Genomic DNA, 16,529 nt, shown 5'->3' on the forward strand with positions numbered 1-16,529 from the left:
AGGAACACCTGCTCTTTCCACGACAGACTGACCAGGTGAAAACTATGATCCATTATTGATGTCACCTGTTAAATCCACTTCAAATCAGTGTAGATGAAGGGGAGGAGACAGGTTAAAGAATGATTTTTACATCTTGAGACATGGACTGTGTATGTGTGCCATTCAGAGGGTGAATGGGCAAGACAGAAGATTAGGGTCTTTGAACAGGGTATGGTAGTAGGTGCCAGTTACACTATTTTGATCCTGAAATACTGCAGTTGAGAAGGGCAAGGCACTCATTTCACTGTGATTGTGCATGTGACTTGAGTGAAAACCATCTAATGGGGAATCAATGGCCATTGTTCAACCTCCGTCTCATGAATGCCAAAATAATGAGGATTATTTGTGTATTTGTAGAGTACAGGTTGTCAGGGAGAATGAAGGATATTTACCATACAGAACTTGTGTAGAAACATCTTTATTACAAAATGATAGCCAACCATTACACAGCTAATGTATCCCACCAAAGACATTTCAACTCTGATTGCGTTGCACAAATTGTGGTTAGCATCAAATATCCATAATTCAACACATGCAAAGTCGTTGAGGTGAAAACAGAGGGAAAAATGATCCGATGAAATGCACAGTAACATTACAGAGCTGTTCAGGGTAAAAAGTCCCCGATATTGGGAGGAAAAACATGCCCGTCTCGCTTGTGTTACGTACCCGGTGGGAAAGAAAGAAAAACACTTTATATATCTTAAAAGCTGCCACTGCTCCAAAAGACATAACCGACTCCAGGGAACCTCCAGAAATAGTTCAAGTGGAAAAAAATAAAAATCCAGTCCAGCTTTCCACTCAAACGGGTTTGAGATGGTTCCATGTTGTCTGGAAGAGGCTTGGTGTTTCCGAATGGGTCGATCGCCCCTCTCCCCACTGCACCTTCCTCTCAGACGGCTTTCCTATGGTACTCTGGGGGCGCCACCTCGTAGTCGCTGGCACTGAAGAGGGAGGAGTTCTTCATTAGATACCTACGACAGACAGGAGGAACAAGCAATTGGAGGTCAATTACCAGCCATGGGAAATGGACAAAAACGTGTCATCTGTATTCATAAAAGGTGATCGGCCTCTCTGAAGTCTAGAAATATTACAGGCTGCAGAAAAATGAGGAGCAGATCAGCTCATCCTAACAATTTATAACCTCATTTCTATTTGGACCTTTAAACAGACTTGGTCCAGATAACCATCTGTAGCAATTAGGAGAAGGCCTCATTTGTTTACAGGAAATAACGCCACGTGGAAAAGGCTAAATGAATGTGGCCTCCGTTTGAACCCATCCCAATCTACTACGGTTGTTGCAGGTTGAGGAGGATCAGGATTATGGCCACGTTCCCAGATGGTTTCTAGGGTACAAACAGACAGTAACCTGCAGATACACGGCCAGACATTTAGGCCCACTGCAAGGAAAACATTCATGACAGAGCAACAGTGAACAAAGGAACTGCTTCATCAGGATGACTGAAATAATCTGTACGATTAGGCCTACTCTGGAATCCAATGGTCTTGGTAACTTCTTGTTAGAGTGGTACGATTAAGGCCTACTCTGGAATCCAATGGTCTTGGTAACTTCTTGTTAGAGTGGTACGATTAAGGCCTACTCTGGAATCCAATGGTCTTGGTAACTTCTTGTTAGAGTGGTACGATTAAGGCCTACTCTGGAATCCAATGGTCTTGGTAACTTCTCGTTAGAGTGGTACGATTAAGGCCTACTCTGGAATCCAATGGTCTTGGTAACTTCTCGTTAGAGTGGTACGATTAAGGCCTACTCTGGAATCCAATGGTCTTGGTAACTTCTCGTTAGAGTGGTACGATTAAGGCCTACTCTGGAATCCAATGGTCTTGGTAACTTCTTGTTAGAGTGGTACGATTAAGGCCTACTCTGGAATCCAATGGTCTTGGTAACTTCTTGTTAGAGTGGTATCACAAAGTCTGTCAGTGTCAAGACCGAGCCCTGACAGCGAGATTAGGACAAGACCGAGCCCTGACAGCAAGATTAGACAGCAGCATTTCACGGTCAGTGGGCTACGTTTTCAACAGTGAAATCCTTCTTAATGATGAGAATATAATATGATAGGCCAGTCAGGTTAGGGAATGCTCTGCCAAGCCAGACATTCAATTTCACGGGTGGGGATGAAGGAGAGGCGTCTTACTTGAGAAAATCCTGCAGGTAGTTGAGCAGCAGAGCCAGGCTTTTCTCATCCAGGGGAGTGTAGGCAAGCATGGAGCCAATTCTCACTGCACAACACAAAGAACAGCACGGTCAGGGACCAGATTTAACCATATGTACACAGACATGATTCTATATTAGCATTGGCTGATATTTGAATAAATACTGTTTCAATGCAGGTGTGGACAGATGACAGTTAACTGAAACTCTCCCATGGAAACTGCTATACAGTTTTATTTAAATATGTGAAGAGTGTTGTGACTTTGTTAAATGCACTCCTTAATAAATTGTGATTTCATTTTATTTATCATTTCAAAATAAAATGTTATTGGTCACACACACATTTAGCAGATGTTATTGCGGGTGTAGAGAAATGCTTGTGTTTCTAGTGCAGTAATATCTAACAATACACACGAATCTAAAAGAATGGAATTAAGAAATATATAAATATTAGGACGAGCAATGTCAGAGAGGCACAGACTAAAACACAGTAGAATACAGTATATATGAGATGAGTAAAGCAGTATGTAAACATTATTAAAGTGACTAGTGATTTCAAGTCTATGTATATAGGCTCAGCAGCCTCCAAGGTGCAGGGTTATGTAACCGTGTGGAATCCGACCTAATGATGGCTATTTTACAGTCTGATGATCTTGAGATAGAAGCAGGTTTTGTTTACAGAGTGCACCACCCAATTGACGCTTGGCGTTTGCCCTTCAAGTGTTTGACACAGCCATTGATGACACAAACACTTTTTTAAATGGTTCTTCATCTACTAACCTCAGTTCAACCTGGCTCGGAACGAGACGCTTTCTCAAATGTCCCTGGCACTTAGTCCATCTGATGATCACACCAGTTGAGATTAGAAACCCAATTGTCGGTAGTTAAAGATCCGCTCAATGTTAATTAACTAACTAATGGGATTCTGGATGCAATTTGTGGCGGCGGTAGACGCTTCACTTTCTGGCCTTCCCTGGGTATTACACATGACACATTCTCCTACACCCCATTGACTCCAGAAAGTTTACTTTCATCCCTGTGATAACGGCCGATAATGAAATCTATTAAAGTGTCCTTCATTAGCAGTATGGCTGAAGATGAGAGCTTTCGTGGTGCTGTGATGGTGCACCAATGACAGAGCAGTGAACGGTGGTAGGAGAAGAGTAGACCAAAGGCACTGTAACCGGTCTTAAGGCTCTAATAACAAAAGAGAACCATTTCCCCCCGGGTCTTCACCTCTCCTAAAGAGAACCATTTCCCCCCGGGTCTTCACCTCTCCTAAAGAGAACCATTTCCCCCCGGGTCTTCACCTCTCCACCTAAAGAGAACCATTTCCCCACATCTCCTAAAGGGTCTTCACCTCTCCTAAAGAGAACCATTTCCCCCCGGGTCTTCACCTCTCCTAAAGAGAACCATTTCCCCCCGGGTCTTCACCTCTCCTAAAGAGAACCATTTCCCCCCGGGTCTTCACCTCTCCTAAAGAGAACCATTTCCCCCCGGGTCTTCACCTCTCCTAAAGAGAACCATTTCCCCACCTCTCCTAAAGGGTCTTCACCTCTCCTAAAGAGAACCATTTCCCCCGGGTCTTCACCTCTCCTAAAGAACCATTTCCCCCGGGTCTTCACCTCTCCTAAAGAGAACCATTTCCCCCCGGGTCTTCACCTCTCCTAAAGAAAACCATCTCCCCCCGGGTCTTCACCTCTCCTAAAGAGAACCATCTCCCCCCGGGTCTTCACCTCTCCTAAAGAGAACCATTTCCCCCCGGGTCTTCACCTCTCCTAAAGAGAACCATTTCCCCCTGGGTCTTCACCACTCCCAAAGAGCCCAATCACCACAATGTTAGTCTCCTGAGATTCGAACTGAAATATTTGTTAAAAGTTCCAGTCCAGAGGCTACCTCCGATCCTCCTCATTCAGACAGCCCCCCCCCCACGGGGCTACGTACCAAAAAGCCGGAGCAGGTGTGGGCCCCCGTAGACCTGGGACATGGGCGTGTCGGGGTGATCCGCCAGTATCTCTGCATACTGGGGCCTCTCAAACTTATAGAGCAGCTGAGTGCCCAGCATGACATTGAAGTACTCCCTGATCCCTGCCACCACCTCGTTCACAGCATACTCCCTGACGGGAACAAGGACAGGAGATATAAGGCAACAGGCACTGCTGAAGTGTTCACAGCTAGAGCTGAATGAATGCGTGATACCTAGGTTGAACTTCACCAAGCAAGCGAATTACAGCTAGTCCACTTTGATAAGCAGATACAGGCCAGGCTTGTCTGGTTTCTAGTCAGATGACCTTCTTCATTGTAACTTCACTCGTACTGCAGCATCGAGAGGGGTGTGGTTTTACTCACTTGCTTTCTGAAGTTCCTCTTGATTTCTTATAGCTTGCATAGTCCTCCAAGACACTATCCACATTCTTTCTCGCGGGCAGGTGAAAAAGCTACAATTCAAGAAAAATGTAATGTATTTGTATTTGTCAAGCACCTCATAAAATACGCTTAAAACACAAACAAAATCCTGTAAAGAATGAACTTGTAGAGAAAGATTGTCTTGCCATTAAATTGTTGGCATCTTCTGACCATGGTAAGACAGCAGGGTTGGGGTCAATTTGATGTGACGGCAACCAATTCAGGAACTGAAATTCCAATTCAATAATTTAAAAAAAAACTATATATTTTCAATTACTTCTCAATAAAACTTAAAAGTAAAAGCTATTCATTTCAAACTTTTTTTAAAATATTTGAAGATTAAAATTTAAATTCCTGAATTGACCATTTTCAATTGGTATTGAGCCCAACCCTGGTAGACAGCTGTCTAGACCCTCACCTGCTTCTGTCTGGTAATAAGGTCCCAGTCATCCACCAGCCACGGCTTCAGCTCCTCAGGAATCTTCACCTTGACCTCCACACGGTTGATGAACGTCTCCTCCTGGTTACAGTGAAACCAAATGGAACAGTCAGACTCATTTACAATTAGAGATGTGAAAACCAGTAAAAAAATAAAAAATAAGCCCTGGGTATTGTTAAAAAACAGTTCCCATCTGTGATTGGCTGACTGCTGCAGGACATAAGTAACTGGAGCTGTTGTTTCAGAGTATGAGAGGCTTCAATTGGTGAACAGAACAGGCCTGCTTGTACGTGAGGGACAACACACAGAACAGGCCTGCTTGTACGTGAGGGACAACACACAGAACAGGCCTGCTTGTACGTGAGGGACAACACACAGAACAGGCCTGCTTGTACGTGAGGGACAACACACAGAACAGGCCTGCTTGTACGTGAGGGACAACACACAGAACAGGCCTGCTTGTACGTGAGGGACAACACACAGAACAGGCCTGCTTGTACGTGAGGGACAACACACAGAACAGGCCTGCTTGTACGTGAAGGACAACACACAGAACAGGCCTGCTTGTACGTGAAGGACAACACACAGAACAGGCCTGCTTGTACGTGAAGGACAACACACAGAACAGGCCTGCTTGTACGTGAAGGACAACACACAGAACAGGCCTGCTTGTACGTGAAGGACAACACACAGAACAGGCCTGCTTGTACGTGAAGGACAACACACAGAACAGGCCTGCTTGTACGTGAGGGACAACACACAGAACAGGCCTGCTGTACGTGAGGGACAACACAGAGAACAGGCCTGCTGTACGTGAGGGACAACACAGAGAACAGGCCTGCTGTACGTGAGAGACAACACACAGAACAGGCCTGCTGTACGTGAGGGACAACACAGAGAACAGGCCTGCTGTACGTGAGGGACAACACAGAGAACAGGCCTGCTGTACGTGAGGGACAACACAGAGAACAGGCCTGCTGTACGTGAGGGCCAACACAGAGAACAGGCCTGCTGTATGTGAGGGCCAACACAGAACAGGCCTGCTGTATGTGAGGGCCAACACAGAGAACAGGCCTGCTGTATGTGAGGGCCAACACAGAGAACAGGCCTGCTGTATGTGAGGGCCAACACAGAACAGGCCTGCTGTATGTGAGGGCCAACACAGAGAACAGGCCTGCTGTATGTGAGGGCCAACACAGAGAACAGGCCTGCTGTATGTGAGGGCCAACACAGAGAACAGGCCTGCTGTATGTGAGGGCCAACACAGAGAACAGGCCTGCTGTATGTGAGGGCCAACACAGAGAACAGGCCTGCTGTATGTGAGGGCCAACACAGAGAACAGGCCTGCTGTATGTGAGGGACAACACAGAGAACAGGCCTGCTGTATGTGAGGGCCAACACAGAGAACAGGCCTGCTTGTATGTGAGGGACAACACAGAGAACAGGCCTGCTGTAGGTGAGGGACAACACAGAGAACAGGCCTGCTGTAGGTGAGGGACAACACAGAGAACAGGCCTGCTGTAGGTGAGGGACAACACAGAGAACAGGCCTGCTGTAGGTGAGGGACAACACAGAGAACAGGCCTGCTGTACGCGAGGGACAATACACAGCATCCATAGGTGGACATACACTCTCCACAGTTGGGTCGCAACGAGCCCTCTTCTTCCGCGGTGGCTGTGGCATCTCTCCTGTGCTGGTACCTTCTCCAGCCGCTGGTGCTGCACAAAGACAAATGGGACAGACACACAATCAAACTCTATCCACAAAGGAATGTTAAAGGGTTAATTTTACTAGTAGCAGAAACTGGTGGGACTAACACTTACTAGTAGCAGAAACTAGTGGGACTAACACTTACTAGTAGCAGAAACTAGTGGGACTAACACTTACTAGTAGCAGAAACTAGTGGGACTAACACTTACTAGTAGCAGAAACTAGTGGGACTAACACTTACTAGTAGCAGAAACTAGTGGGACTAACACTAACTAGTAGCAGAAACTAGTGGGACTAACACTTTTACTAGTAGCAGAAACTAGTGGGACTAACACTTACTAGTAGCAGAAACTAGTGGGACTAACACTAACTAGTAGCAGAAACTAGTGGGACTAACACTTTTACTAGTAGCTTAAACTAGTGGGACTAACACTTACTAGTAGCAGAAACTAGTGGGACTAACACTAACTAGTAGCAGAAACTAGTGGGACTAACACTTACTAGTAGCAGAAACCAGTGGGACTAACACTAACTAGTAGCAGAAACCAGTGGGACTAACACTAACTAGTAGCAGAAACTAGTGGGACTGACACTAACTAGTAGCAGAAACTAGTGGGACTGACACTAACTAGTAGCAGAAACCAGTGGGACTAACACTAACTAGTAGCATAAACTAGTGGGACTGACACTTTTACTAGTAGCTTAAACTAGTGGGACTAACACTTACTAGTAGCAGAAACTAGTGGGACTAACACTTACTAGTAGCAGAAACTAGTGGGACTGACACTAACTAGTAGCAGAAACTAGTGGGACTAACACTTTTACTAGTAGCAGAAACTAGTGGGACTAACACTTTTACTAGTAGCAGAAACTAGTGGGACTAACACTTTTACTAGTAGCAGAAACTAGTGGGACTAACACTTTTACTAGTAGCAGAAACTAGTGGGACTAACACTAACTAGTAGCAGAAACCAGTGGGACTAACACTAACTAGTAGCAGAAACCTGTGGGACTAACAATTACTAGTAGCAGAAACCAGTGGGACTAACACTAACTAGTAGCAGAAACCAGTGGGACTGACACTTTTACTAGTAGCATAAACCAGTGGGACTAACACTAACTAGTAGCAGAAACCAGTGGGACTAACACTTACTAGTAGCAGAAACCAGTGGGACTAACACTAACTAGTAGCAGAAACCAGTGGGACTAACACTAACTAGTAGCAGAAACCAGTGGGACTGACACTAACTAGTAGCAGAAACCAGTGGGACTAACAGAAAACCAGTGGGACTAACACTTTTACTAGTAGCATAACTAGTAGCAACACTTACTAGTAAAAACCAGTGGGACTAACACTAACTAGTAGCAGAAACCAGTGGGACTGACACTAACTTTAGTGGGACTGACACTTACTAGTAGCAGAAACTAGTTTTGTCTTTTAGTAGCGTGGGACTTTAGCCTAGTGAAGAAAAAGTAGAAGATTGCATTAGTAAGAAACTAGTGGGACGCTGTTCAATTCTTTTTTGGTGAAAGGTTGAAAGTAGGTCAAACTTGAAAGACTGGATCAAACTTACAGATCAACATTTTTCTGCTGCACAGCAGCAATCTTCTTGCTCGGTGCTACACCCCTCATCTTTCCCTCCACATCATAATGCCTGTAAGAGGAAGGAACACCGCCAAGAAATGAATGAACTACAATAACCTTCAAAAACACTTGTTCTAACATTTCCTTATGATCATTTTATGTAATCTTCTTTTTAACCTGTATGTTTTATGTTCAACTAGTGGTTACAAGTAAATGCACCGTGGGCTGCAAGTATTGTATCATAGGTGCTGTATACATAAAGATTACTATTGTGGTTCATTATTAAAATAAGTGGAATCACTTTTTATGTTCTCCCATCTTCGAGTCGTCGTCGGCATTTCTGGGGAGACATTGATGACATATAGAATATCATTGTTGTATTTCGTTCAATGGCAGCTTGAATACAATGTTGAAAGTAGGTCATCCCAAACACTGGAAAACCCCCAACACAATGTTGACACAGTAGGTACATCCCATACACCCCTAATCTTTCCCCCAACACAAATGCCTTGACAAGGAACAGTAGAAATGATCCTGCAATAACCTTCAAAAACACTTGTTCTAACATTTCCTTATGATCATTTTATGTAATCTTCTTTTTTAACCTGTATGTTTTATGTTCAACTAGTGGTTACATCCCAATGCACTAACCCCCCCCAAGTATGTTGGTGCTGTATACATAAAGATTACTATTGTGGTTCATTATTAAAATACACTAACCCCCCCAACACAATGTTGACACAGTAGGTACATCCCATACACTAACCCCCCCATGGCAGCAATACAATGTTGACACAGTAGGTACATCCCATACACTAACCCCCCCCAACACAATGTTGACACAGTAGGTACATCCCATACACTAACCCCCCCAACACAATGTTGACACAGTAGGTACATCCCATACACTAAACCCCCCCAACACAATGTTGACACAGTAGGTACATCCCATACACTAACCCCCCCCAACACAATGTTGACACAGTAGGTACATCCCATACACTAACCCCCCCAACACAATGTTGACACAGTAGGTACATCCCATACACTAACCCCCCCAACACAATGTTGACACAGTAGGTACATCCCATACACTAAACCCCCCCCCCAACACAATGTTGACACAGTAGGTACATCCCATACAACACAATGTTGAACAGTAGGTACATCCCATACACTAACCCCCCCAACACAATGTTGACACAGTAGGTACATCCCATACACTAACCCCCCAACACAATGTTGACACAGTAGGTACATCCCATACACTAACCCCCCAACACAATGTTGACACAGTAGGTACATCCCATACACTAACCCCCCCCAACACAATGTTGACACAGTAGGTACATCCCATACACTAAACCCCCCAACACAATGTTGACACAGTAGGTACATCCCATACACTAAACCCCCCAACACAATGTTGACACAGTAGGTACATCCCATACACTAAACCCCCCAACACAATGTTGACACAGTAGGTACATCCCATACACTAACCCCCCAACACAATGTTGACACAGTAGGTACATCCCATACACTAACCCCCCCAACACAATGTTGACACAGTAGGTACATCCCATACACTAACCCCCCAAAACAATGTTGACACAGTAGGTACATCCCATACACTAAACCCCCCAACACAATGTTGACACAGTAGGTACATCCCATCACCCCCCCCCAACACAATGTTGACACATCCCATACACCCCCCCAACACAATGTTGACACAGTAGGTACATCCCATACACTAACCCCCCCACAATGTTGACACAGTAGGTACATCCCATACACTAAACCCCCCCCAACACAATGTTGACACAGTAGGTACATCCCATACACTAACCCCCCCCAACACAATGTTGACACAGTAGGTACATCCCATACACTAACACCCCCCAACACAATGTTGACACAGTAGGTACATCCCATACACTAAACCCCCCAACACAATGTTGACACAGTAGGTACATCCCATACACTAAACCCCCCCCAACACAATGTTGACACAGTAGGTACATCCCATACACTAACACCCCCTAACCCCCCCAACACAATGTTGACACAGTAGGTACATCCCATACACTAACCCCCCAACACAATGTTGACACAGTAGGTACATCCCATACACTAACCCCCCAACACAATGTTGACACAGTAGGTACACCCCATACACTAACCCCCCCAACACAATGTTGACACAGTAGGTACATCCCATACACTAACCCCCCAACACAATGTTGACACAGTAGGTACATCCCATACACTAACCCCCCCAACACAATGTTGACACAGTAGGTACATCCCATACACTAACCCCCCCCAACACAATGTTGACACAGTAGGTACATCCCATACACTAACCCCCCCCAACACAATGTTGACACAGTAGGTACATCCCATACACTAACCCCCCAACACAATGTTGACACAGTAGGTACATCCCATACACTAACCCCCCAACACAATGTTGACACAGTAGGTACATCCCATACACTAACCCCCCCAACACAATGTTGACACAGTAGGTACATCCCATACACTAACCCCCCCCAACACAATGTTGACACAGTAGGTACATCCCATACACTAACCCCCCCAACACAATGTTGACACAGTTGACACAGTTGAGGTACATCCCATACACTAACCCCCCCCAACACAATGTTGACACAGTAGGTACATCCCATACACTAACCCCCCCCAACACAATGTTGACACAGTAGGTACATCCCATACACTAACCCCCCCCAACACAATGTTGACACAGTAGGTACATCCCATACACTAACCCCCCCCAACACAATGTTGACACAGTAGGTACATCCCATACACTAACCCCCCAACACAATGTTGACACAGTAGGTACATCCCATACACTAACCCCCCCAACACAATGTTGACACAGTAGGTACATCCCATACACTAACCCCCCAACACAATGTTGACACAGTAGGTACATCCCATACACTAAACCCCCCCCCCACAATGTTGACACAGTAGGTACATCCCATACACTAACCCCCCAACACAATGTTGACACAGTAGGTACATCCCATACACTAACCCACCCCCCAACACAATGTTGACACAGTAGGTACATCCCATACACTAAACCCCCCCCAACACAATGTTGACACAGTAGGTACATCCCATACACTAAACCCCCCCAACACAATGTTGACACAGTAGGTACATCCCATACACTAAACCCCCCAACACAATGTTGACACAGTAGGTACATCCCATACACTAAAACACTCCCCCACCCCAACACAATGTTGACACAGTAGGTACATCCCATACACTAAAACACTCCCCCCACCCCAACACAGAGTATGTCTGTAATGAGATTAACTCACTGATTAGCCTTTTGAAGCTCTTTTTGTTTCTGCAGGTTGCTGTCCACATATTTGAGAACTCTGCTTTCAGGAACCCATTCATCCCAGCTAAAACAGAAAGAAATCAACCACATTCAGATGTCTGACCGTTTATTTTTATTGAATCAATACCAGAATGTTAGGTCTGTGGCTGTGAGGTAAGCATTCATAAAAAAAAAAAAAAAAGTTAATTCTAAAAAAAGATGGGTCCATAGCTACAACAGTACTGTCTAAAGAGAGACAGTACTGGTCCTCTGCAGCTCAAATGTTAGAGCAGCGTTGTTTTGGTTTTTGCCCTAGCACTACACAGCTGATTCAAATGAGGAACTCATCAAGCTTTGATCATTTGAATCCCCCTTGGGGTCCCCAAGAGTTTGGGTAACGCTCTGTTAGAGCACGTTACTTGCAACACCAGAAAAGTGGATTCAAGTCCCAGGACCAACCATTCATAAAAAACGTATGCACCATAACTAAGTCACTTTAGATACACATGCCTTATTATTTGAAAAGCCAACAATGAAAAAATGACTCACTTTTTGTTCCATCCACTGTAATGAATGAAGTACTTAATTTGCTTCTCCTTGATATTGGTTTTCACTGCCTGAAATAGAACAATCATTATGAATTGTAATAAATATGACTTTAGGTATAGGCTACTGAAAATGGTGTATTGTTTAGTAAACACGAGCCGAAAGCCATTCAGATTGGTGGAATGAATCTAAACCCACCTTTGCTTCGTAAAGCAATGGCCCATGAAAACACAGAACTCTTTCACCTAAAAACAGAAGAAATAGACAAATGCTGGATGGTTATATTAAAACCGTGAACACCAGTGGTTGGCTAAGGTGTAGCTAAATGTATTTCGTTGATATGTGGCCAACGTATAAAACAAATAAAATAGAAACACAATTGCATAGTTAGCTAGCTAGCTACATTTACTATTCAAGTCAAGGCCCTTGGCAAGGGATTGTTTACCCGTTAGCAATTAGCTAACGTTAGCTAGGTAAGCTTATTGTTTCAACACAGCCAGTTAGAGAAAACAGTCTAGTTAGTTGGCAGAATGAATACGAAAGGTACGTGTATTAGTACACTACTTATGGTAGATGACATTTAATTATTCATGCAATTTTCAACTTGACGATATCTCTCGCTAGCATGTAGCAGTGTTTTAGCTAACGTTAGCTGGCTAACGTGCTCTGCGCGAGAAGCGCCATATACCGTCGATGCCTTTTCACTCACGAGACGATAGGGTCTAGCTACGTTTTTAATTTTCACAGTTCATCATCACGGTGCACATTACCTTCTTGAAATTTAGGTTTAGGGTCCTGTTTTGGCGCCATTCACAGACTCAACTGTTCGGATCTCTGAATGATCAAATTCGTGCATTGCCAGCTTCCATTTCTTCCTGACACAACACGGCAAAGGGCTCTTCTCTCGACGTGCGCAGCCTGGCAGCGCGGTCAGGTGACCACGGTATCGCACTGCGCTGGGGCGGCCCCTGCGGACCACACAGGACATGATCATTGTTTTGTGAAGGGAGCCGTATTCATTTACTTTAGTTGAACCTTTATTTAACTAGGCAGGTCAGTTAAAAACACATTATTATTTACAATTACATCCTGGCCAAACCCTAACGAGGCTGGGACAATTGTGCGCAGGCCTATGGGACTCTTACTTGAGTTTATTTAGTAAATATTTTCTAAACTCTATTTCTTGAACTGCATTGTTGGTTAAGTGCTTGTAAGTAAGCATTTCACTGTACACATTTTGTATTCAGAGCATGTGACATTTTCCCCCCTAGTTCTGCCAATGGAAATACTGTACAAGATCTGGGTGTATGTTTAGATTATTATAATATATATTTTGTATTTATGTAGGTTAATTACAAATTCTTATTTACAATGACAATCTACACCGGTCAAACCCGAATGACGCTGGGCCAATCACAGCCGGTTGTGATACAGCCTGAAATCAAACCGGGGTCTGTAGTGACACCTAAGGCACTGAGATGCAGTGCCTTAGACCGCTGCGCCACCCAGAAGCCTTGTAGGGTAATAGACTGTTTAGAATATTCATACAATCTTAACATGAATTGGTTATTTCAGCCACTAACTAATAAATCAGCTCTTGATCTTGTATCTCATGTGATGGTACACAGGCCAAGAGGTTTGAAGATCATGAATAAGTTCATTCATTAGTCTGAAGAGTGTAACAAAATATCAATCATTCTGTCCTGACAAATAGGATAGTAGGTCAATATCAAACTGAGATTAAATGTTTTATTGATATGGGTCAAGTATGTGATGCATAAGTGTAGCCTATTAGCACCACACCTCTCCCCTATTTGACCTAGATAGTTTGTGTCTATGCATTGATATGGAGGCTACGTGGTGCCTTTTTAAAAATGTATGTAGTTCTGTCCTTGAGCTGTTCTTGTCTAATGATGTTCTGTATTATGTCATTCTGTGTTATGTTTCATGTTTTGTGTTGAACCCCAGGAAGAGTAGCTTCTGCAACATCTAATGGGGATCCTAATAAAATACCCCCAAATACCAAATAGGTAGGCCTGTTAAGCAATAAATGCAGTGTTTTCGATATAAAATGCATTGTTTGGGAAATGCATAGGCCTACCGGTAAAAGCTGTCATCAACAGTAATCGGTGTCAAGACGGTCATGTTATTCGTTGTCCATTTTGACATGAAACACAATAATACAATCATTAAGGCAACGGGGTGAGATTAAATATATGGATGTTTATTTAGCATGAACACAATTTAAGCAATATGGTTATCTGTTATCATAGGCATAATATTTACACTTCCCTCCCATTGCACACAATGAAGACTAGACGTGCAGCTGTGAAGGAGAACATAGGATCATGGGTACGTTTATCTCCACTAGGCTACAATTATGATGGAATGATAAAGACAATATCTAGTCTGCCTCTGTTTCTCTATCGTTTAATGATGACTTTCCGGTTTTTCTGTCGTTTAATGATGACTGTCCGGGCGGTTTCTCTATCGTTTAATGATGACAGTCCGGGCGGTTTCTCTATCGTTTAATGATGACAGTCCGGGAGGTTTCTCTATCGTTTAATGATAGTCCGGGCGGTTTCTCTATCGTTTAATGATGACAGTCCGGGCGGGTTCTCTGTCGTTTAATGATGACAGTCCGGGCAGTTTCTCTATCGTTTAATGACGACTGTCCGGGCTGTTTCTCTATCGTTTAATGATGACTGTCCGGGCGGTTTCTCTATCGTTTAATGATAACTTTCCGGGAATACAACAGCACATGGATAGGAGGAACCATAACAGGCAGAATTGCCTCATGCGCAATTTTGGTAGCCATTATCATTGTATCATTGTGACTGTTTGTTTTAGTGCTTGTCCATGTCTGTTTTGTGATTTTTTTTCCACCAACAGAACATACTGCATTCGCCTATCACAGTACACCCATGTCGTGCGCCCTATAGGGTACATTATGCAACAGGGAGCGCGTGCGTAATGGCAACGGCAACCGATTCTTCCACTGCGTAAAGTGACTATCCGCCATATAACAAATCTTTCAGTTTCTTTCTAAACTCTTCTCTCATTAGGCAATAAATTACAGGGTTTAGACAGCTATTGGCGTGCGCAAGGCAGACTGTCACAGGGAATACGTAAGTGTGAACTATGTAGTAAGATTTATCCCAATGCACAGCATTCAATTTCACAAGGACGCCCCAGAATGTGATGGCGTGATTTGGCATCCAGCAAAGAAAGAAGGAGAGGACGACGATGGTGACAGATTTGGTGACTTGTGATGTCCGTTTGGTGTTTGTTTTCATACTACGGTTGCGGATGAATCGCAAAAGCATGATGTAGCTGACTGAAACAATGGCCATGGGTAAAACAAATGCAAATATAATTTTCTGAAGGTGATAAACTGCTAACCAATATTGTCCATCAGGGAACTTAAGCAAACATAGTTTTTCCCCCGCTACATTTGTCACGGTTGAGAATATGGATGTTGGTGCAGTCGCAATTGTTGCGGATACCCAAAGAACCACGCTAATCCATTTGGCAGAGCAGGACTTTTGCCTAGTTCGGTCCTTTAGAGAGGAGGCGACGGACCAGTATCGGGTAACGCTCATTGCAGTCAGAAAGAACACGCTCGCGTACATGTTCATAACCGTGACGGAGCTGATGATTTTGCACATGGCGTCTCCAAACGGCCAGCTGAAGTCAAGTGCGGTGTCCACTGCCCAGAACGGCAGAGTCAATACAAACTGGAAGTCCGTCACTGCCAAGTTAAGTACAAAGAAGTTGATTCTGGATTTTTTCCGCTCTTGTTTCACTCTGATAAAGAACAGCACCAGTAAGTTGCCCACCAAGCCCACAGCGCACACCACCGAGTAAACGACGCAGATGAACACCCTCAAAATCGGAGTCCCGTCCGCTGTCACGTCGATGTCCTCTAGGCTACTGAACCGGTCCAGATCCGTCAAGGACCGATTCAGGAGGCCTACACTGCTGTTGTTTCCTTCAGTCATCGTTTCTGTTATTAAATTCGAGTGATTCATGTAGGCTATCCAACTTCAAATCAGGGTTGGAGTCGCTCACTCTGCTTCCAATACATCCTCAGGTTAGTTTGAAATGATAAGAGCGCAGCGATTGCTATGCGCCATTCCCATCATCGCATAATCACACACATTGACAATGTAGCTGTCTTGGTGGCGTAGCTCAAAGCGTCTTGACAATTGCAGTTCTTACAGGATTTATATTGTGACCGCTTCTAGATGCCCTGCCCTGAACGCAC

At 44.2% G+C, this 16,529-nt stretch overlaps 2 protein-coding genes across 2 annotated transcripts; both read right to left on the minus strand.

The window, feature by feature from the left end:
- Positions 1-439: 439 nt before the first annotated feature.
- Positions 440-13,168, minus strand: morf4l1 (mortality factor 4 like 1). The gene is made up of 12 exons (XM_065011188.1): positions 13,033-13,168; positions 12,461-12,507; positions 12,266-12,333; positions 11,715-11,801; positions 8,648-8,686; positions 8,335-8,416; positions 6,681-6,788; positions 5,031-5,132; positions 4,556-4,644; positions 4,151-4,323; positions 2,190-2,274; positions 440-1,010 (listed from the first exon to the last, which is right to left on the minus strand). The coding sequence occupies exons 1-12, from the start codon at positions 13,070-13,072 to the stop codon at positions 929-931; spliced, it is 1,002 nt and encodes a 333-aa protein (XP_064867260.1). The 5' UTR covers positions 13,073-13,168; the 3' UTR covers positions 440-928.
- Positions 13,169-14,490: 1,322 nt separating this feature from the next.
- On the minus strand, positions 14,491-16,444 carry LOC115127277 (relaxin-3 receptor 1-like). The gene has a single exon (XM_029656904.2). It carries the CDS (start codon positions 16,291-16,293, stop codon positions 15,274-15,276), a length of 1,020 nt encoding a protein of 339 aa, XP_029512764.1. The 5' UTR covers positions 16,294-16,444; the 3' UTR covers positions 14,491-15,273.
- Positions 16,445-16,529: the final 85 nt, after the last annotated feature.

The sequence above is a fragment of the Oncorhynchus nerka genome, linkage group LG27 (genome assembly GCF_034236695.1).
Source record: "Oncorhynchus nerka isolate Pitt River linkage group LG27, Oner_Uvic_2.0, whole genome shotgun sequence".
NCBI classification, from domain to species: domain Eukaryota; kingdom Metazoa; phylum Chordata; class Actinopteri; order Salmoniformes; family Salmonidae; genus Oncorhynchus; species Oncorhynchus nerka.